Source organism: Phaenicophaeus curvirostris, chromosome 7 (assembly GCF_032191515.1).
Source record: "Phaenicophaeus curvirostris isolate KB17595 chromosome 7, BPBGC_Pcur_1.0, whole genome shotgun sequence".
Lineage (NCBI taxonomy): Eukaryota > Metazoa > Chordata > Aves > Cuculiformes > Cuculidae > Phaenicophaeus > Phaenicophaeus curvirostris.
In genome coordinates this window covers 14650986-14675209 of record NC_091398.1, presented here as the reverse complement: position 1 = coordinate 14675209, position 24224 = coordinate 14650986, and the positions used below count along the sequence as shown (strand labels likewise).

At 39.4% G+C, this 24224-nt stretch overlaps 1 protein-coding gene across 2 annotated transcripts in view; it reads left to right on the top strand.

The window, feature by feature from the left end:
- Positions 1-24224, top strand: part of PARD3B (par-3 family cell polarity regulator beta) — a 429894-nt gene that overhangs the window by 318428 nt on the left and 87242 nt on the right. For both annotated transcript variants that reach the window (XM_069860945.1, XM_069860946.1), the window contains one exon: positions 8693-8803. In XM_069860945.1, the coding sequence (XP_069717046.1) occupies positions 8693-8803 (111 nt within the window). The remainder of the gene's footprint in view (positions 1-8692; positions 8804-24224) is intronic.

Below are 24224 nucleotides of genomic sequence, written 5' to 3'. Positions count from 1 at the left end.
CGAAGTATCAGCGCTCTGAGTGCAAATGTAACAGGTTTTCAGTTTTGTTTTGCAAATGTCATGTATTTCATCTACCTCATGAGTTTTATATCTGCAATTCTGATAATGTCACAATTGCATGTTGTTTTTCCGTAGCCAAGAGGACTGAGCAAAAATTTTTGTAGTGCAAGTGGAGATTCTCATATAGTGCCTCAGGTGCTAAAATGTTAAGAAAAGCACCAAATACCATGAGAGTTATAGTATGAGAACTGAAATTCCTTCCCTTTCTAAACATGCATACTACATACACATACTATACACACATAGGTAGTTTAGTGAATTCTGGGGTTGTTTGGCTAGTAGCAGGGGAAAGAGACACAAAGAAAATGGGGAGAAAGCATGAAACAAAGAAGAAAAAAATTCAGCAGCCTGTTCTTGTCAAGTTTAGAATTGAAAGAGCTATCTTTGAGCTCCTGCCTGTTGGTCTTTTCCCTCCCTATACCACCTTGAAGTGGTTCTCAGTTACCTGCCAAAGGCTGGAGGTGCTGGTGGCCAGGGCATGCTGGCTGTCACTTGACTGCAGAATTTCCAAATCCACAATCTGAAAAAAACACAAGCTGAGAAAATCAGCCAGTAGTTCTGGAGGGGCAGCATCTGCAGTCTGCACAAGGAGTCACTGTCTCCTGCTTTGTTTTACTGACTGAACCATAGAGGAATAGGTTCAGTCAGAAGTGGCATTTATTTTTTCCCTGCATGGCGGACAGTAACACATTCCTTAAAAAAAACATCGTTGCTAGCCTAACTGCCTGCTTTTCACTTCCTTTTCTTTTAGTGGAGAGATGAGAAGATAGGTGGCTGTGACATGGAAATTAAGAAATTAGTGTTGAGGGCTTAATACTCTGGCCTTGTTCTTTTGCTCTTGGTATGGAGTTACCATGCTCAAGACATGTAATTATGTTCTCCTGGGGTTGGCAGGTTGGCATTTGCGAACTCCATACAGAGTAGGCATAGCCGTGTTTCTGTGCACTGTCTGGGACAGAATGAGTGTTCACTTCAGAAGAAATTACTTGCCTGTAGGGTGGAACCAAGAGAAGAAAATGGTTGATGCTGTGTGAAAGTAGGGAAAAATAAGAATATAGGTGAATAGTTCCTTACTTAGGTGGATGATAATTCCACGGACTGGCAGGACTTGTTGCATTGGATAGACTGTAAATCAAGTCATTCCTTCTTCTACCCAAGCTGTAAATCACAACTGCGCTCTATTACTGCAGTTTTTTTCCTTCTTGATGTATGTAATGTGGGCTCCAGGATTCTTGTACTGGTGACCAAAAAGGCCAGCAACATGGCCATCAGGTGACTGAAGCATCATTTCATGGAAACATACGTAGCTGCTGTTCAGCATCACAATTTTCCTGGACAGATAATAACAGTGGTGACCCCTCTTCATAAACGCAATCTCCAACACTCAGACTACCTCAGCATTTTTTCTAAAAATAAGCTCCTTTAAGTATGAAGGATAACTCTTCATAGCTGCCTTCTGTTGTCTCTATTTACATACTCGCCAGTGAGAGTTATTCCATTCCATGGGTTCAGTAGATGGACTTTGTGGTTTTATAGCAACTGCTTCTAACTCAGGTGGCCCAAGTCTTAGGATACCATTATATTTGTTGGGTTTTGTCTTTGGTCATTTCATATGCTGCTGAAATAGTACTTGATGTATGGTACAAGTGGACAGAACTGCCTCACTGGTAAGGATTTCCTAATATCTAAATAACAGAATGAGTTACACAAGTTCCACATTTAAAAAAATAAGGGTATGGGGCTCAAAGGCTTAGGGTGAAAATATTCTGGGGTGATTATTTAGATTGCCTTTGTTCTGCAATTTCTGGGCAGAATAGCAACCTCCTGCATCTCACATGGCATACACTCTCCAGTCTTTTATCTGATACTGAAACACAGATAATATGCAAGACAATGATACCAACAATGAGATTTTCTTTTATTGCTGTCTGCATGGTTGATACTCTCAGATTGAACTTTGCTGTGTAATTTAGGGCTTCTGTTTGAAATTTTGTTTCTCTGTGTGACCCTCTCCATTGAAGATTATAGATTATTTACCTGTGAGGCGTTACAGCAAGGCACTTTTCAAATTTGGTGCTGGGAATTCTTTCATTAGCGCTTATGTATGTGAACAACATGATGATCCAAGCGTTAATACAGATGTGATTAACTGTCTTTTCTCAGCTTTGTTTGCTTTGTTCTACTGATGTCTACGAGTTACATAATGAGTAGCACGTAGAGCGTGTGCATGAAAGGTAGTTCCACATTGCAGCAGGCTTCATTGCAAATTTATTTTTCTTTTAGCAAAACTTCAGTGAGGAAAAAAATGCACTGTTGATTTATTTTGAATGAAATCCTTGAAGGCTTACTAAGTATGCCATTTGGAAAGCTCCTTGAAGTGCTGAGGGTTAATACTCTCTGCTCTTAATTTCAAATTCCAGATAAATATGGCTTCAGCTTTGATCTTATCTGGACTAATTCTTTGTCACTGTACTAATTAATTCAGCATGCTGCAGAAAAGATGCTAATTTGAGCATCAAAGAAATGAATGGGTGGGGGGAGGTTGTGTTTAGTCAGAGTTGTTAAAAAGATAAGTTTTACTCCCATTAGATTGAATGCGGAAGCTGATACAGTAAACTAAAACAAAAAATACAAAATGGCACTTGGTCACTTAATGTTGACAAAACAGGAGCAACATATATTAGTGATAATAATGTGGATTTCTTTATATTTGCATATTTTACATAACCTTCCCTGTTGCTGATGACCATAACCAGCGTAACTGCAATCACAGCATTACAATAATGTCGATTATCTCTCAAAATAATTTGAAGATGGTTAAATATGCACATTCATGAAGTTTAGCTCCATTTGTAAAATACCAATCATGATTGTAACACACATTGTCGTGTGCTTCGATTGATATGATAAATCAGAGGTTAGGTCACTTTTCCCTTTTCACAGGAGCTATTTTGGATTGCCCGAGCTGCCCTGTCGTTCACTACAGAAAAGAAAGAAAGCTGCTGTTCTTGACACCTGCATCTGGCTTTGTGCTGCCCTGGGAGTGAGTTCTAGCAGGTGGGAGAGCCTGGAGGCACCAGGCTAGCCACATCACTCTTCCCTGCAAACAAACCTCACCAAATCTAGTTAAAAGTGGATTTTTTTCCCTTTATTTTTCAAAATCTCTTTGCAACTTAATAAGTAGTATTGGTGGTGTACACAGCACTGCCCAGCCCAGTGGTGATGTTGCCATTTTACCCCTTCCTCTCCCTTTCCCCAGAGCCAGGGGCGCTACTCTCCTGGGAGCAAGGAACAGAAGAAATGTCCCTCGCTTGTACTCATCATCTTATCAGGGCTTTTCTCTCACCCTGCCAAAGCAAGGAGGCTGGGTCAAAACCTGCTCCTGGGCAAGGCTTTGTTGTGAGGAGACCTTGCTGCGATAGGTTTTGTACATTGGGACATCGTAATGTCCCTGAGGCTAAATCCTGCTCAGAAGGGGTGGGATCTACTCACTGTGAGCAGGGGGTTGGCAGTAGAGGAAGGAAAACAGATGCTCCTCCAATCTGGCTTGCAGGTGTCCTCACAAAGCTGTTCTTTACCAGAAGTTTAACTTGTGTCATGGAGGTGTTTTCACCTTCTTGGATGTGGGTAAAGGTTTAAACAGTGTTGCCCAGCCTCTGCTGTGTGTGCTTCCTTCTCAAAATGTCAATATACGTTTTACCAAAATATGCTCTCTTCTTTCTGTAGTTTTTTCATCTGTTGCAAAGCTCCTGGTCCCACTGGTGTAATACTCGATGGCATGCTTCTGTCCATTAAGTGAACATTTAATAACAAATGTATTTAGGTATTTAAAGAGCCACTAAAAATGTAAAAGATGTATTTCATTAATGCTGTTATTAACATAATGTAAAATGAGCCTGGCCTGTAATCGCCAACAAGTCTGACTCACTAAAGATCTTTATGGCAGTGTTTAATAGTATGTAAAAGTGTATGTATGAAAGTGATTAATCAAAGCACAGCACTGTTTCTAGAGTATTTCTTCTGCTGTAAAGCTGAGTGATAAAATAACTTAAAACACACAGCAGTAGTGGCAGTTAATAAGGTTTTTATAGTCCCTGTGTGGACCTGAAAATCATACCTTATTAGTATCTTTATCTTTCTTGCTCACTCATTTATTCTTACTCACATTTAAATTTAATTTTAAGAGGTTTTTTGTAGTCTTTCATAAGGGAGCTGCTTTAATAATCTCGGCATTTTTCTCCATTTTCTGTGAAATGAGTAGGAGCCAAAGCTTTTGTTATATGTACTTTACAAATCACTCTGTTTTTTTTACAGATCATTTCTGGAGGTGTCAAGATTTTTGACATTGTTAGGCTTTATGTCTTGCTTAAGTGTGTTTCATGCCCTCTTGAATTATTTCCCTGCAGATGTTTGCAATTCCATTATGTACTCTGTTAGCTGCAGTGGCACCTACCGATCTAGGGCAACTGAACTAACTAAGAAATCCAAATTGCTGAATTTAGTCAGCAACCTGCTTAGGGTTCCACCCACCAGATGTTTCTCTGCTTAGAAGTCTGGGACTTTATAGACGTGACTGCTTTTTAATCCTTGAAGCAAATATCAACACATTTGAGATCTGGAAGCTCACAGCTCCACACAGAAGCTAAGTGTTGCCATGACCACAGCTTTGGGTCTTGCATGCAAGATGTTTATCCCAAGTATAACAGAGCAAGCCTATAGAAGGTTTGTTTTAATTTTTGTTCCTTGGAAGCCTCAAAAGGAGGCATATGTATGTATAAATGCTACGGCCAGTAGAATGGTAATAAATACTGCAAAAAGAAGACGCATATTTGGTATTCAGAGACTATTTATTTAGTGCTTCTAAGAGGAAAAATGTTAGTTATTTGCAGGGCACCTGTATTTTCCTTTGAAATTTATAGAAATAGGATAGTCCGTCACTTTTGTACAGCATGTTTTCAACTACTGCATATGGGCTTTTCCTGTGTGGATGAATCACTCTCTGAGGTTTGATTGTGTAAAGAAAACCCCTTTATACATTTGTTTACTGAAGGACTATGCTCTGAGTTGTTGGAATATTAATTTCTCAGCTGAAAAGTATACAGAAGTTATTAGGGCTTTAGCTTCTTTAACAGTACATCCTAGGCATTTACAGGGGATAATCACAGAACTGGGGCAGTCACTCAGCCAACTTAGGGAGATATGGATTTGTTTCCTTACTGTTGTTATGATTACAAATGGCTTCATTTGAAATAAACTGATTATAGACAACTACAGAATATGGGTATACAGCTGATCCATTTGTTTTCTGGTTGTCTATGTATAGTTCTCTGTTTACTATGTAAGGTTTTCAGAGTACCAGTTCTGTGGGATAATAAGTTGAAGAGGATTTTGCTGTAGATAGTATAGCAAAGCAGACGTTTAAAAATCTGTGTCATACATTTTTTCATTAATATTTTTATTCTTCTGTTGACAGTATTAATATGGAAGGCAGATTTGACCACAATCCAATTATTTGTTGTCTGGAGAACTGGAAACTTCAAACCCTAAAGCCATTCGGTTTTCATAGAATTTTAATATGGATTTGGTTAATTCCATAGTATAATTTTGACCATAGATTTTATCCTTTCCTTGTTAAAGTCAGTGAAAAGCCTCACTCTGATGTTGGTGAGAACAGGACCAAACTCAGTTGTGCAGCAAGTACTCTTACTTTTGTTGTTGTTGTTGTTGTTCCTATAAGAAGTAGAGATCCATTAGGCCTGTAGTGCACAAACCCATACAGAATTACAATGGGTGGAAGTTAATTTTATCATCAGGAGCTCATGGCAATTGAGCAGACCATAATTTTTAGGACACAGTGTATCAATTCAGACAGAGATGACATTGGGTTTTTTTGTGGTTTAATGTTATCTGCTCTATATTGCTCTTCTTAAAAGAGTTAATATTTTGCTGCTTTTATTTTTTAATGTTTTTGCAAGATTTTTGTTGAGCTGAAAAACATATTGCAATAATAATAAAAGAGGATGGATTTTTATTGAATAGCAATGTGTAAAAGAGGCCAAAACTCTGAACATTTCCCTAGCCTTGAGCTATATGCTGTATGCTTGCTGTTACAGGTAAAAACTGTAAGGCTGCACAAATCTCATTTGAAGCCAAAAATAGAAAAAAAAACCCACAAAACTTGTTTTCATCAAGACCAACTCACTATTCCCAATTCATAATTACGCTGGAACCTGCCAATTTTATGGCAGGAGCAGCTCTACCAGCAAACAGCACTACTTTTGCTGAGAGTTGTTTTGTTGGCAGCTGTTACAATCAAAATTGTCACTTTATTTTGTTTAAAATATATTTCCCCACTAAGCAAGAAATAATACCTAGACTTGAAAGGGACGTATGTTAAAGATTTATTATTTTTTTTCACATTTCTCTGGAGTAAGCAACATATCCAACTTCAGCTCCCTGCAGCAATACAAACTGCCCAAGAATAATGTTTTCAAAATCAATACATACTACAGTTGAATATGAGGCTCCACAAGCCCATAATTGAAACTGTGGGAGAAAAGCAGGCAGACTGAATATAAACGAAGTACCAGAGTTGGATTATGACCAAGATGCAAGTGCTAATACAGCCTCTCTTGAGAAAGCTGCCGTGAGACCTTCCCAGCATGTGCAATTGTTAGAAAGCAGGGGTGTTTCGGGTGCAGCCTGCTGGTGCTCATCCCGAGGCGATTTATTGTTTGGCCGCTTGACATCTCCATAGAGAGCAGTATGTGCAAGTTTTCATCTAGCTTTTCCTTTTCACCTGGATCATCTCCTATCTGTGAGCCCTTTTCACTTTCTATATTCTCATTCTGTGTGTACAACCTCTGTCTCTCTCTTGTGTTTCCCGACTGCTGCTTTCCATGCCACCACCTCCCTCTGACAGGGTTTGTGGCTCCATAGTCTCTTGGGACTGCTAGAACTTGGGAAGCAGCAGTGGATTCAGTGTGCTGCCCTGTAGTCAGGAAAAGCAAAAGCATGGAAAGTATCTGCTGTCTTTCTGGAAGCACTGAAATCAGTAGGGATGGTTGAAAAAACAACTGAAGATTGTTTATAGATGAGGTGTATGTATATGTTGATGAAAGAATCCCTCAAAGAATATAAGACAGCATCTATCTCTATTGCCACATATGTGAAAAAAGAAGAGAAAGTGGTGCACTAAGATATGACTCTTCCTACTGCACAGCACAGTCCATGGGAGAGCCACGATAAAGCATCTGATGTTGTTACCTGCAGTATTTGCCATTCTTCTCATTAGCGGCAGACACTACGTGTCTGTCTCTCACGCCCATTCCCTTTCTAACCAAGTCCTTATTGTCTGGAAGACTTGCTACAGAGTCCCTAAGAACTTCATTTGACAGTAAGCTCAGAATTATTGATTAAATTCATAAAACAAAGTTGGATCATTACCTTATGAGCTTGACAGAGTATTTGCAAGATTTTGGCTTTGGTCAGAGGAGAAAGCTAAAGTCAATGATTTGCAGCTTAAGTATATGCGCAGTAGTTCAGCTAGTCCACTTGAGGCAGTTTGGGCTGACATGAAAAATAAAAAGGGTGAAAGAAAGATCACTGAGGCAATGCTGCAGACTTTCACAGAAGAGTGTGTAGTTTTGAGTCACAGTAATCAGTTTGCATTATGGTGTGTTTAATGAAAAAAAATCATTGCTTTACATTGTTGTCATGTAAGCAATGACACGTCAGTTTGCATGGGAAGACAGACTGATCATTTACTTGCAGAACTGTGAATTTGAAACTGGGGAAGAAGAGAGAAGGTTTGAAGGTTTTTATACTTTTTGGCCTGTAATACATGAGCATATTTGACATACTTGACCCTCAGTGTTCTGTCTAGCTCCATCAGAAATGAAATGTAACTCCACAGTTCAGTCACCTTTTACAGGCTGCATAAAGCAGACTTACGTTATGCATATTTGTACAGTGTATGGAACACTGCGACCCCTGAAGTGATTCGGGTCTCTGCAGGGCTCTCACAACTTAAATATTGCACGATACTATACTAATAGGTAGAAAGAAAAACCCAGAAGTACTTTAAAAAAGAGCTGTTATGAACAATTTAGTTTTGTGCTCTCCGAATGTAACAAGATTTTACTTTTTCTGATTGCATCCTCATTTGAACAAAGAATAAATCCTTAAATTAAGTCCAGACATGAGTGAGAAGCAGTGGTTACTGATAAGAGCAGAACACACAGTCTGGGTGCTGACATCACAGCCACTGCCTATTGCTTTGAGAGCCATCCTGTGCTAAGAAGAACCTTCAGCCACTTCAAAATGTGCCCTAATACTAGTCCAGCCGTGCAGTGTCTTGCATTTCAGATTTGGTGGGGCTTTTCAACGTTCCGTTTTAAGCAATAGCTTTCAAAAATACAGGATCCAAATAAATTTTTAATCAGTCCCTCCTATTGTATCTGGCCCCTGAAAGACTGGAAACTTATGTTGCAATGTGGGAAATATGTGAGTGACTGTGATGAAAACTCATAGTGTTTTGATTGCCTAAACTTTGTGGTTTATGATAGATAAGTACTGTTTTTTTCTTCTAGTAATTATTTCCTCCTGGCTCCTTCCTTGGTATCTTAAACAGATTTGGAAAGAAAAAAGAAGATAAAAGTGGGAAGATGGATCAGAAGGGGAATCCAAAGCAAGGCCTACTTAAAGAGGAGGAGATGGAGAAAATGAAAGATGAGCGTGAAAGGTGAGTAAGTGGTGGCAGCATCTTTGTTCATCATATGAAAAACTTGAAGGCATTGGACTGCTTGAAGGGACGGCCAGCCAGCCTGGCTGGAGATGTCTAAGACCATGCCCGCTGGCAGGCAGGTTCAGGCAATGCAGAGCTTTAGGTCAGTCTCCTAGCCGAGTCAGGGTAGCTGTATGACAGGAACTTTTTGGACGTCTCCTGCAGTTTCTGTACACTTCACTGTGGTACCTGCTATTCAGATCCTGACTTCAGCTAGGCTTGTGAGGATCAGTTCCTTCAAAACCTGTTTCACCTCTGCTCGTTCACAAGACCAGCTGACTTAGTAATTTTTTTCTTTATTTCTCTAAAGTGAAAACTTCCTCCCTTATTTCCTAGCAGACTCTGCTGTGTTTTCCAGCACTTCAGATCTCTAGCTTCAGCTGTTTCTGCCATCAAATGGTAGTTTTTGTAGTAAGGTATATTCTTCTTCTTTGCTGGTTAGCCATGCATTGCAGAAAAATGTAGTCAACAAGTGCTGAGTATGCCAAGAGACACCAGGAAGAAAGCAAGTTCAAATGGTTAAACCAGTCTGAAGAGGCAGGAGTCTGCAAGCAGTGGGGTGGGTGAGATGGGCAAGGCAAGAATCTGAGTGTGTACCGGCTGTGAGTTGCATGTTTCTGAGGTAAGGCAGCTTTGAGACTGAAATGAAAAGAACCACTGATGTGAATAAACCCAGTTCTCTGTCTTGTTCGTAAAATACTCCTTTTTCATGCCCAATCTTAGCAACTTCATTATTTTTCCAGGCAAAGAGAATTTATACTTTTCTGCTTTCCCCCATGTCTGCCTCTCAAGAGGTGTCTGCTGTTGCAATAAAGCTTTGCAAGTTGTAGTAATATGGGTTGTCAAGGCACAGGCAGAGCTTTCAGACATCTTTCTTGCTCCTAGAACATGAAATGGAAGCAGATGGGTTCCTTTGTGGCAGGCATGGTCTTTCCACGTGGGGTAGCCTTTGTGATGCTGGCCAGTGCCCAGGAAAGACACCCTGCTTTCATTCGAGTCATGCATTGTGTGGTAAACCGTGTAAGTGGTAGCTAGTGAATTTGATGGGGAAGAGAAATCCAAATCCCAACCCTTGAAGTCTGCTGATAATATTTACTGTTTTAAAAGCTAGTAAGATATCCAGTTGCTACAGTGCTTAACTATTTAATTCATTTAAGTTAAGTAGTGTCAGGAGAAACTTCATACCATTTGTTTTAAAATTTCTGTGCCATGTCCTTGATTTTGCCAGATTCGTGAGTGTCTTTATTTTAAACTGCTGACTCCCAATTTGTATACTGGCAATTTGAGAGGTATGTGTCCTTCATTTTAAAGAAGCCAGTGTCTTTTATTAGGATCCCAGCAAGCTGAGAAGCATGTGTCCCATCTGTTAAAGGGCCAGTGTCATTTACTAAAATGTTGGCAGGCTGCAAGGAATGAACCCTTCTGTCTAGAGGTCTGACGTTCCAATTGGACACAAGATAATTGTTCTTAATATTTATTTAGTGTCGTATGTTTAGGGTTTTTTTAATTACAGTCACTGATTGACAGTAACTTGGTATGGCTGCATTAGAAACTGGCAGCTCAGTGTCTTCATCGTTCTGGTTTCTCTAGTAATGATTTCAGGTTTGACCTGGAAGAGTTTGTGACTGAAATGGAGAACAGCAGGTGTGTTGAGAAGTGAATGAACCAAGATGATATTTTTAACTCTCTTATTTGATTCTTCTTCCATAATGCACAAGAATAGAAATGTCACACTTTTTTATCAGGTAATGCATCTTTTATGTTTGAGGGATTAAAATTAAAAAAAATAATAAAATACAGATGAGGAGTGGAAATAGCAATGCAACACATGCTGTAAAAACAAACAATTCTCTTCAGCTTTCTGAATTAAGTAAGAGCATGGCTGTTTGTGTTTGCCCACATAAGACTGTCTACACACTGACTATTGGACACTTCTTGAGTTGATCATAAAACAGGAGACTTTATCTTGCCTAGAGGAAAATTACATAAGGAAGCTTGTTCTCATATATGGATAAGAACTGTCCAGGAAATCAATTAAATCAATGGAGGGAAACATTACCTTACTTGAAAATAATTCCGTCGTTTCGCTTAGTTGTTGACTGTTCACCTAGTGATGATGCTCGGTAAGACAGTAAAGACAAGTTTTATAGCTCTGTCCCAAGATTTAGTAATTCTATAACGTAATTCAATTCCAAGATTTTAATGCACATCTCGGCAAAGAAAACCTTGTGGCACATCCACACCATAGATCTTCTGATTCTATGACTTCACTAGCTGCAATCCTGAATACTTGGTCTCGTATGTTAAAATCAAGTTTCACTGAAGCTTACTAGAACACAGGCATATTTTCAAATCTGTTCTTGTTGAAAATGAAATGAGTATATGGTAAAAATACTAGGGATATAATAGCAGAACAGGCTACAAAACTGTTGATAGAAATGTAAAATGGTTTGTCCCCCAATTCCTGTGAACAAATCTTGTATTTAACAGCTTGAATAAAATTCGAATTGCTTTTCTAACATTTAACCTATTTAGAATTAATGTGACCGTGCATCTATTTTACCTTTCTAAGATTAACTGTGTAACTAATTCTTGTTCAGATCCTCAATCCAATTATTATAATCTTGAAGTCAGTTTTTTTGCTTAAACTTCGGGTTTCTTAAATGCTGACTGCCTAAATGTTTCACAGTCTGTCATACTAACTGATAGTATGATTTTTTCATCTAATAGTTCTTTTCAGAGGCTGAGCTGTCCATTTTGGACGCTAGTGGAAGAGGTCAGAGCAGTTGATTTTTGGGCTGGGTGTGACAGGATTAATGATCAAGTGCATTTCAGCATCTTAGCAGCTGTGGATCTCACATGGTTTTGAATGTTGGTTTTGCATGCAATATATTCTTGGCAGCTCTCCAAAAAACAGAATACTGTTCCAAGATCTCAGCTGAGAGCTATTTTTCAGTAGGAAGTGCATTTCTAGTTGACAAGACGAGGCCATCTCACAGAGTTTTGCAGTTTTTTGGTTGGCATTGGATAGGTAAAATAGTATTTCACAAAATTCCAAGGATGGGCTTTCTATGAAGGATACAGCCTTCTTCCAGAAGTTTTGACAAGATATGCAGGCATGCAGAAACGTCAGATGGTTTCACTGCACAGTTATGGGTTGGCTGTGCAGTACAAACTCAGTGACTTTGGCTTTGAGAGGAAACATCAGATCTTATGTAGGATTGCTTCATGAGCATTAGTCCATCATGCTCAGAATAGGTGGGATTTCCTTCTTGCACAGAGAAGGAATTTTACAGTGCATGTGCAACAAGTCTGGCACATCCAGAATGTGTTAGAGCTAGTAGGCGTATACAGACAGAGTATACAGCACTCACTATATAGTGCAGATGCTTCCCCAAAAGGATTGAACTTGTTTGCACGTTGGTCTTCAGCATAAATTTGCCTGGCAACCCTTTTTATGAGCTGCCAAGTTTCAGATTGGAACCTCAAAAAGTGAAAATAAATCTAGTATTTCTCTAGCCTAGTAATTTCTATTTCCCTTCCACATTATCCTGTTCTCAGTTTTCAGTACAACTCTCTGAGCTGCCTTGTAGCTGCAGTTCTCTGAAGCAGCTCCACATCCTGCACTGAAATGCTGATATCATTATTTTTTTTTACTGCTTGTATTCCAGAGCAATCCCCACCAAGATCAAGGTTTCATTGTGCTCATTGCTGTTAGGGAAACTTGGGCCTTACTCCGTGCACTTACAGCTGAGGTAAAAGGGAGAAAATCTAGCACGGCAAAAAAAAGTGACCTGTAGGGGAAAATGTGACATGCAGGCAGTGTAGCTGCTTGTCCTGGTTTCTACAAAGTCTCTGTCAGGCTAGGAATTTGTTCCAGACCTCAGCCCCCTGGCGTCCTTTATTTCAAAGCCTATACTTATTGTCAAATAAAGCTACTTCTGCAGGCTTCAAGTGGTTGATGGGAACTTAGGATATTAGGCACTCCTTGTTTAGTAATAGCCTTATCTGTGTCCAATTGCGTATGAATTCAGCACCTCCTCTAAATTACACTGTTTTCTTCTTCTCCCAGTACCTCTCTTAGCTTTCCTTGTGCCACAATAATGTGTTGTCACTGAATCTTGACTGGAGAAAGTCAAAAGTTCCTAATGCAGATAGTTAAGGAGGACTGACTTAACTGGTGATATAGTTCTATGAGGTAGTGGTTTGTCCTTCCTGACACAAGTCAAGTGGTTCATTGGACTGAGGCCCTGTTTTAAATAAACTCATCATTTTGCTCATGCTTCAAAGAGTTTGGCTGTAATGAAGCATGTGCTCCAAAGGTCTAGAATCGGCCCATAAAAGGAAAAAGCAAATGCTATGTCTGAGATTTATTTTGATCAAGCTGACTCAAATCTGTATTTTTAGTGTGTTCTGTGTAAATTACTCAGAATTTATCATTTTAACAAGATGTTCGTTTTATTATTAAATTCTGGAAGAGATCCTTTCTTTTCTTTCCCTCAAAACAAGATTTTTCTTCCTCCCTTTCTCTGTCTCTTTCCTCACTCGTTTGGGGCTGCCTTTTAATTTTCTAACATTTGAAAAATTGTAAAACAAACTGGATAAATATATTAGGCACTTGAGTTTTACACATAACAATTTGTTTGCCTTTCAAATGCAAATAAAGTGACTATCAGTTGAAAGAAAACTATTTTTTCCTGTTTGTTTAGTATTATTTTACTGGAATATTCCTGCTGAGACCAAAGTCTCTGTTCCAGCAGAGTTGAACGTTTCTTTGCCATTAGAATAAAATTTCACAAAATGAAATGCCTTGTTGAAAATAGGGTGATTTTAAAAAGAAGCATATGAGCCAGTGAAGGAGGCAGTCTGTAAAAAGAGTACTCCGCACTTGTTCATAGAGTAGTTCGTTGTTATGTTAAAACAGTCTTGGTTTCATAGTCCTTATTTGAATTAATTGAGGAAATATTTTTTAGTAGTATTAAATTTTTGAGTAGAGTGTTAGAGAAGCAGGAGAAACCTCTGGCCCTTGCTTTCTAAATGTTTGAACTTAATGCTTAAGTTACAATGCTCAAATTTGGGTAAAATTAATAGTTTCAGGTTTTATATTAAAGATTTAATTTCTTTTACTTTTCAGAAACGTTCCAGCAGCTGAGGAGTGTTTCTCTCTTGTCTTATCAGCTTTGATGCTTGTTGCCTGTTCCCATGGTTAAAAAAAATCAATACATATGTTTTTGGTATTTGGCAAACAGAGGTTTAATTTTGCAGCTGCAAGATCCCTATATGAAGGGAATGCATCTTACAGAACTAAAAACATTTAGAGATCATTTATATATGAAAGAATACTTGAGTGAAACTCCATTCTGTTTCTGTCAACATTTGTTTCATTGTCTTTACTTACAAACAATTTGTATGTTGCTAGAAATCAAAATGAAAACAAGGATGGCTGCACGCATGGCAGTATGGTAGAAAAGCCAAGTTGTTTTGAATAATAAGTTGAAACTCAGACTGTTACAAATATCAACGTATGATTTTTAAATGTGTAGTACATCTTAGAGCGAGCTCAGGCACCCACACATTGTTACTGACCCCATGTAGCTTTTTTGCCTGTGTTATCTACTTGCCAGGCCTGAAAGCATTGTTATGGCTGTTTATAGTTCATATTGATCTCTGATAAAATGTTGGTAATTGCTCTTCTCACCATTAAGCCCTGTGCTAAACCACATGGGTTTGAGACTCCTGAGCTTGTGCATCGTCATTTATTAAGGGTTAATCCAACATGGTATATCTGTTCTTTGAGTATTCTTGACTTTGCAGCACAGCTAGGTCCTGTGGTTTAGACAAAATAAAGTGTTGGATGTGGTCCCAGTTTTAATACTCCCAATTTATTATAACCATTGAACCCTGATCAGATCACGGATTGGATTGGATCCCAGTTTTTTAAATGTCCCAATTTATTGCTGGCTTGCAACCCTGATAAGAATACATATTTGATTAAGGCTTCAGTTTTCAAAAATTCCAGTTAATTACTTTTAGATTCTTATTAGATCATAGCAGTGTAGTACGGTATGTTGAAGTTATGAAAAAATTACTGGATGGTGTTGCACAGGTCAAGGTCATAGTTTCATTTTGTGCTGACAGTATGAAGTTATCAGATTTCTGTTTATTACTGTGGCAGCACTTGCACTGGACAGGAGGACAGATTAATCCCAACCCATTGATTCTGAATGAGTCTCATTTCAGATCTGCTGCTGCTCTGCATACCAGAATGTGTAATAAAAGCCTACCACTGAACATTGAGAGGTTGGTGTTTGGTTATGAGTAGCTGAGGTAGATGGCTCTCACCTATGTTACATAGGTTGTGATGTGGCATTTAGAACCAAATAGCAATTCTTGAGCCTCCTTCATGTGGCTTATCCACTGCTGGAAGACATTTTTAAGTCAACATTATGCTAAGTGTTGATTCCATTTGTCTTAGCCCAAGAATATTAAGAAATGAGGATAACAGAATTGGCACAAAGAACAGGCCGTTTTCTTTAACTGTCACAGTGCTATTCCAGGTATCAGAGACTCCTGGAAATAGCACTTTCCGGGTATCATAGCCATACCCTCTAAATTTAAGCACTCGATTTCTCATCCAAGCCTTTTAGCCTCTTTGGTTTGCCCTTCGTTGAGGCACTATTTTCACTTTGCTCTGGAAACCAGTTTTCACGAGCTGTGCTGCCTGCCCATCCAAAAGGTCAGAGGAACTCAGGGCAATGGCCTGGCTCCTTCTTGCTTAAGTGAACCAATGCGTGGTTATTTTCTCTACATATGAGAGTTTTATTACTTGATGTTTTATAAAATGGTGCTATAAAACAGAAATACTGCTGTTAGAAGCTTTTCCAGGCCAAACTGATACAGTGAAACTAGCCAGTGTACTAGCCAATCTGGGAAATGGAGCGCTTTCTAGGAGACAGGCTGATCTGGCCTAGGGATTTCTTTGATGCAGTACTGAATGTAGGTCAGCTCTTGCCTACCCCAAAATCAATAAGAGCATAAAAATTACTTGGAAGCTGCATTTCATTCCCTGCCCTTCCATATGTGATTTATGACAGTCTATCATAAATCTTTGGCATGCACTTTGAAGTAGTGCCACAGCACAGAATTCCTGTTCTCGCTCCCTTACCAACAGGAAAAAATGAAAGTACAACTCGTGGGGATAGGCAGGCAGGCAGAAAATAAGTTTTTGTGTGTAACTCTCCATTGCGAGTTAAAATAACTGAAAGTCTTAAAGCTTTGTCTCTTTAGCCAAAGCTGGGTTTCACTTCCTAATCTGGGATTGTTAATTAGAAACAACCTGTGAATCCCACACGAACAGATGAAGATTGTTCTTGTTTTTGAATAGAGAGGTTCTGTCCAACAAGTTCCAGGTTCAGTGTCATATGTGTAGAATAAAGACATATGCATGGAATATTATATCACATGGAGCTAGGCTTGTTCCTTGCACTGCTAGGATTTCAGTCAAATGATGGTTTATGCAGTTGCCGAGGTGGTTGTGTGAACTCATGAACTAGTGAAGTGAAGTTGTATGTATCTATGCAGGAAGTGTTCCAAGAAGACCCATTCACTGAAGGAGGAGGCCTGGGGGACCCAATAGGTGTCAGTCTTCCTGGCTGTGTTACTGCACATGGTTGTGGGTGTTGGGTCTTCATGAGGTGTTAAATTAATGTTGTGTCTTCCTGTGATCATTACAATGTCTGTGGTATTTTTCTTAAGAAGGTGTTACAATCCTCAGTGGTTTTGACCGATACCTACAACAGCAGTTGCTGGAACTGAGCTAGTCAGTGACAATGAGTAAGTTCATAGGGTGACATCCGTATCTCTCCGTAGTTTTTCTGCAGGCATACTGCAGTTACTATATACTATTTCGTTGTTTATCTGGTGAACTTCTCTGAAATAATTTGTTTGATATCTTAGTTGGAGAGGTGAATCTGTGGCTTTGCAATTGGTATTGTTTCCATTCCTGACGTTAAGTTCCAAATGACTAAAATATAAGCAAAGTTGAATCTTGGTTTCTAGGAGTATTCTGTTATTTTGATTCTTTTGTCATGATTGTTTGCTCAGGAATGAGGTAGTGTTATCAAAAGGGACTCTAGTATGATGTGTGCAGCACCCTACTTATATTTTTAATGGAAAAGTACAAATTACAGCAGCCTGAGAATTCCCTTAAATCAGTGTTGAGAACTAGCCCTGCTACTTATCTGTGGTCTGCAAAGGCCCTGCAGAATCAAGACTGTTTTGCAGAGGAGCTTGGAGCTCTTAAAGGCATCAGAACATCTCAGGTGAAAGATGCCAAAGTAATTTTGACAAACCTGGAATGATTCCACTATCTATTATAGTTCACATTGTCACAAAACAAGGAACATCCTGTTGACAGGAGGCTGGGCAACCTGATCTGTGCAATCAGCCTTGCTTTCAGCAGGAGTTTGAGCAGGGTGACCTTCAGAGGGTTCTTTACAACCTAATTTTTTCTGGTATTGTCACTTCAAAAAATAACTCAGAGTAGTTGCGAGTAAAGAAAATTATCTAATGTAGTAAAATACAGAATATAGTATAGTTGGCTTTTCCAGTAGTTGACTTTCCGTAATCTGCTGCATTTCACCCGGTGTACGACTAACATGGACAAAAGAGAGATAGCAAAAACTTCCTCAGATTTAACAGCAAAGGTAAAATCCTGTTCTCATTGAAGTTCATGGAGCAGGTGAAAAAGCACTGACCTCATTAGAGCCAGGATTTTCTTTAGAGGGCAGGATCCTGTGTAAGTTGGTAATCGCTCCCTTTCACCTCTGAAATAACTGGAAAAACATTAAGAACTCAGTCTTGTCTATCTAAAGCTAGTATTAAAAAGGTTGCATTTCATCTTCAGTTTGTCATAATCTTAAATTTTAAGGTCCGTGTAGCTTTTTCTCCTTCTTAGGTTTTTCTTTCCTCCATTTCTTTACTTACAACCATCCAAAGGCAGCTTCTTTTGTCAGCTCAGTGTTATATGAGAATGGGGTAGTTATCTAGAACAGGCAATATTTTTTGTTTAGCCCTGGTGGGTTTTATCGTTGGGCCAGTTAATGCTGTTATAAGCTCCATCTTGTTTAGCCCAAGTTACAGTCTCTTATTCCCTTAAATTTGTGGCTTGCTTTTTTTATTTCTGAGACTGTTTATCTTCTTGTTTACAATTCCAAATACTAATTATGGGGGAGAAGATGTTCAAATTCAGCACAATAGAATGAGCTGGAATGAGGAAACACTTGCATAGCTTATGGGGAAGATGTTTTTGACAAATACGCCTCCAGTAGAATACCCTGAAAAATAATACTAAATTAGATATTGTTTGAGTCTTGATGTATCCATATCAGATGTCCTTAATTTACTGGAAAGAGGTGGATTTTTATTTTATTTTGAGTTTTTTTAGCTATGAGACTTGTCTGCCTCTAGAGTTTTCCTAGGTGATGGTTGAAAAAATACAAACTAGTCTTTTCCTGATAAAAGATACAGGTTTGAATAAGATTGTTTATGTCATTATAGACCATGCCTGTCTGAAAAATGATTGTGAAATAAAAAAAATTAAAAGCACTGTACTGAAATAATCTCTTCAGATATTCAAGTGAAGTATACCCATTCCCATCAGTGATTATGGCTTATGAATATCTGAAAGCAGGATGTATTCAGTCCACTATTATGTAAATTAATGAAAATACAAGATTTTAGTTAACCAAAATATATTTGGCTAGCAGCTAGAAAGGAATTAAAACATTAAACCCAATGGAAATCCAGGTGACCTTCTGTAGAAATAGGCTGGTTTCCTCTAGACAACACGTTACTCAATATATGTATGAATTAGGTAAATGAGAGACAAAAGCAGAAATGTTTTGTAAAATCACAGCTGAAGTATTGGAGATACTAAATCAGATGTAAATTGAGTAATCATTGCGATATGTAGATCTCAGGGAGAGTCACATGAGTGGGGAAAAAAGTAGTGCAGCAGCTTTTATTCTGCTGTTCACAAGGAATAACTAAATGAATAGAGTGTTTAGCATCTCAGTAACTCAAAAGACTTAAAGGATCGGGTCCCTTTTCAGAGTTTAGGTATACCTCAAACTGATTATACACACGCTCACTTACCTGTTCTTATTCTGCTTCTCTTATTGTGAACAGAATAGAAATTATCCTAAAAGAGACCGATGGCGCTGTTTGTGTTACGCATTTTGTCTTTGTGTGTTATTCATCCTTCTCCCCCGGGGATCATCTTTCATTGACTTAGCCAGCATCTTGCTCATTCAGATGCCTGTTTGCACTTCCACAAAGTCTATTCCTATTAATCCACCATACAAGAAATGTTGTTGTATTCATCTGAAGTATAAAACAAGGTTCCTTTGTGAAATATGTTGTTTTGGTCAGCAACTGCATTTTCTGTCCTGTGTTTGACTACTTGTATAGGCACCTGGGGGCTCACACCATTTCATTCTTTGTTCTGTGCTCTGCTCATTACTAAGCACACAGTCAGTGCATGGTAAATAAATAAAAAAAAAACGTGTTGTATCACTTCTACACTTCTGGGAAGTCAGAAGGAACAGGATGATTCAGAGCTCATGCGGAGTGCAAGGGCGGAGTTCCATCACCTCAGAAAAGGTTGTGCTTCTTTGTCATGGGCCTGTTTTGGTCAGTTTTCCTTATCCAAAACTGTTCTGGTGTGAAGTGCAACATGCAGCTCTCCAGGTAAGAGAGCCTACAGTCTGGGCCGAGCTTTTCACACTGTGGTCAGATCTAGTAGCTTTTGGTGCCACTGAGTTGCTTCTCATGTCTCCTGTTGGGCAGCAGGTGCCCTGTCCCTTGCTTGGGGGGGCAGAGCCAGGAGGACATTCTGCTTCCAATTTTGTCCTGATCCAAGGGGATGGCTTGTTAGACTGTGACTCGCTGTGCAAAGCTCCTTTTGGACTAGGGCTGCTCTTGGGCCTCCAGAACTGCAAGCTGGGCTGCATATAGTATCTTGCTCTTTGTTCCTCATTGGAGGCAGTCTTTGGGTTCCACGGCTTTGAATGATCCTGGCCTCTGTTGGACTACTGTGCTGATAACCTTAATTCCTGTATTTTAATTTTCATAGAGGCTCAGGGCACTGGTTTTAGAAGATTCAGCGTTTTCTTGTTCCTCACTTGCAACCCACCCACCCAGATTCCATCTGGTGGGCCAAGAGATGAGGAGTATCTCTTACAGTTTTTCCTAGCCTTCTCATTCTATTCCTGAAAGGATTTCTGGGTCTGCTCCAGAAGTCACTTCTCCTTGGCTTTTCTGGAGTTTTCTTGAGGTGGTCCATATCTCTTCTTGCAGCTGGCTTGCTCTGCATGTGCTGCAGTCTTTTAAGCCAGCTTTTGCCTGTCAGTGTCTCTGTCACTGATGTCAGGGTAAAGCGTTTTACATTGTGTTTGTCACAGGCAGCGAATAAGTATGTGGTCATTGACAGTAGCTCAGCAGAAACACAATAACTTGTTAAGCCACAGTAACTCAATCCTGTGTCTGAGCTGCAGCTGGAAGGAGCTGTTTGGGCTGTTAACCCTTTTATGGCTGCTGCCCTCTAGGTTTGTGGATCCTTTTGTGTGTTAGTACATAAGAAATCACCATAGATTATTTGTGTGGGTATGTCAGACAGGAAGATTGTTTGAAGGATAAAAATGAGAGTGTTTCAGTGATTTATAGCTCTGGGGATGTGCTACTGAACAGTAGGTGAGGTGCATGGAAGTGTTTTTGAAATACCACATCCCACTCCCAGAAGTGCGTTAGGTAGACAGAATTCTTCCTTCATTTGACTTCTACAAATAGAATGCAACATCCTTTGGAAATGTTACCTATAGTTGTATTGAAGTTATGTGTTATATCAAAATATTTTTTTTGCTGAAATAATTTGTTGCAGAGAAAGGTCCTAGTGGTAGCTAGTGGGTCTTGAAAGCAACAGAAAAGATTAGATAGGATATGTGTTTGGATGCTATTGAGAAAAAGGTGGGTCAGGGAAAAGAAAAAAAAAGGGCATTGCTTGATATGGCACTTCTGTTGCCCGTCCTCTGGCTGCTTGTGTGCAAAGGTTGTGTTTTTACAGAAGCACAGCTAAAGGAAGTTGATCTATTTGTCGTGCAGTGATTTAACAGGAGAGCCTGGTGTTCAGGTGGCGGAAGAGAGCAAGGAGGATTGATATGGGATACCCAAAAGGAAATATATCTAACTTCCCTTCATTCTGTGTGAGTTTTTCTTTTCCCTTTCCCTCGTCAGGAAGTTTGTAGAAACTTTAGTGCTACACTAGATGGTTCAGATGGTGACCTGTGTCTCTCTTCATCTCTGGTTTCACTGCCAGCATCATGGTGCTGAGTGACAATTTATCTTTTGTTGCAAATTTGCACCAGTTGTTTAATCAGACCCATCCTGTGCTGTGAGTTTGGGGCTCCCTTGCAGTAATTGTTTGTTCATAGTACTGTAAGCTGCTTGCTGTTATAGTTGTGTTGATTTGGAAGATTTTGGAGGGGGGGGGTGGGAGGGGAAGGGAGGAGGTGGGGGGAGGAGGTGGGGAGTAAAGATAACGCTGTTTCAACAGGGAAAAATGCAAAGGGAGCTGCAGAAATGGTAAACAACTAGAGTGGGACATTACAGAATTAGCCTGCTTAGCAGAATTGGCATAGCAATGGAAGAACAGCACATTCGGGTTTTGTACATCAGTAAAGAACTCCTGGGCACCTAGTGAGATGTGCTATAGAAGAGATTGCTTTAAAAGTGGGTGAAAATACAATGCTGATGTACAGCACAAAAATGTTAAGAAATTTCAAAGGTGAAAGATAGAAGAGAAGGAGAGGTAAATAGAAAAAACATTCATCCCATAGTTTGTTTCCCTATATTTGAACATTTGAATTGAAATGAAAGAAATAACTGAGCAAATTTTATAGATTTGTGTGGAAGAGTAAAAAAGAAACAAGAAATATTAATGCAATTATAACAGGCATGTTGAAAATATGAAACATTGATCATGAACTTTACAAAACCTGGTATTGACTGGTCTGTATAATATAAAATGAAAATAATTGTTCTCAAGCAGGTTTGACTTATAATAGTGACAGCGATTGAAGATTGCATGCAGAAGGAAAAGTTGAAGAAGCTAGGCTTTTACACAGGAACAAAAGGAAATTGTGATGACCTAATTCCAGCTTTTGTTGTGCAGAATATACCAGTATTGATAGCAGGACAAATTACTCTCACTGTCAGACATGAAAGCCAGATTCACATGATGCTGCCTTACTGCGCTGCTCTTGTTCTAAATAAGTCTTAACTACCTAGAGGACAGGTGATGTATTGGTCCAAAGAACATTATGGCTCATCGTTGTCTGAGAAGCTGCTGAAGCTTCTCTCAGGACTGTGTGCCATGCCTTCTTCACTAGTGTGTGATAAGACTGTTCGTTGAAATGCAGCATCCTCCCATTTTTCTGCCTGTATCATCCCACATGGACCTGTGTGCGCCAGGAAACTTCTACCTCATATGATATATCCCTGCACCAGTTTTTGTTTAGGCTGTTTTGGTCACTGACTGAGGGTGAAGCCCTCCACAGTTTCCCAGGTGTTTAAGAACATTCAACGCTTTTTTAGAGTTAGTCTGGTTGACATTAACGATCTTCAAGTGCTTTGTGAGTTTTAGTAGCAGATCAGGGTAATCAGACACAAGGACAGCTACTAAACCGGCAGAGTTTGTTGGGTGCAGGAGCTAACGGTTATTTGTGTGATTTATTTTATTTTTTTTCAAACAAAGATGACACCTTCGGTTTTACATTTCTGGCATAATCCCATGTGGGACATGTAAAATATTAATCCTTTTGCAAGAGGGTTTCCCTTGAAGCCCCTGTATGGATAAAAGGTGGAAATCAGCAGCATAGGCCTCCCTCACTGCTTCATTGATGTCTGAGGCCTTATTTGCAATGGAAATCAATCCCTGTCCTTGTAGTAGGATGAGTTCTGTCAGACCATGAGCTACCTGAAATGACTGGATTCTGTGTGAATGAACCAAGTGTTAACTTTGCCCCAAATTCCTTTACATGAATGATGAATGTGGAGTTTCACTCTTGGACATAGGCAGACTGGCTCCCTCCACCACTACCTGCTCCACAATCTTTTATCTTTATTCACAAACCCTTGGAGGATAAAAGCTTTGCATGGTTTCAGCTGCTCTGATTATTACTCATTTGCTAGCAGTGGTTTGTGGTTTAGATAGAAATGCAAGCTGACCACTGCTTTTTAGTTTTTGTTTTCATATACAGGTCCTCAGTGTGGACTTCCTCCCCATGCTGTTGTCCATTGCATTATGAATAAAAGCATGACTTTTACCAAGGTCTATACCAGCATCACCATTAGTTTTACAAAGAATATGCCCCATATTAGTTTTACAAAGAGTATGTCCCATCATTCTGCAAATGTTATTAAACTCCCACTGTCCCAAGAAATAGCTAAGCCAGTATAATCAATACTAAACTGAGAGCATGTGTGCCTTACCAGCTGAGTTGATCACATATTGACAACAGGCTATGCCCTCTATAAGATTCTCCAATAAAATCTCCGTTGTGGATAGGGTCAGAATTGTGCAGAATCAAAGGTTCATTTTGAAGTCTGTGACTTCTTCAGAATACTGCCTTACCCTGGGTGAGATTGCTCTTGAGCATAGCACCTGTCCTGACCCAGGCCAGTGTTTGAATTCTAAATAAGGAATGTGCGTGGCATGAAAACCTGAAGGAAAAGAGAAGTGATGTGAAGAGTACAGGAGGAGGAGGTGATTGTACTGGGAAAGAAGCTCCAGGAAGAAAAAAGGAGAAATTCTTAGGAAGCCTCAGTGTAGAAACCTGAGAGGCGTTAAGGATACAGAAGGATTGTAGTTTATTCTCATTATCCTTTCATCTGTAAGAACTACTGTAGTAGATTACATTAAGTCTTCATGAGTATTTTTAATAATATCTGAAGAAAAAAATGGAAAAAAATGAACTAACTGAGCTGGGGTCAGGAACTTCCTCAGGCAGAAATAGTGTGCTAGGAAGATATTATTCTCTCACATAGTCCTTATATTAAAATATTTCACAGAATCATAGAATGCATCAAGTTGGAAGGGACGCATCATCAAGTCCGACTCCCAGCTTCTCCCAGGACTACCTAAAATAAAACCACATGTCTAAGAGCATTGTCCAGACACTCTTTGAACCCTGACAGGCTTAGTGATGTGACCATTTCCTTGGGGTGCCTGTTCCAGTGACAAACTACCCTGATGTCCAATCTGAACTTCCCTGATACAACTTCCTTGCCTTTCTTTGTGTCCTATCACTTGTCAGCAGGTAGA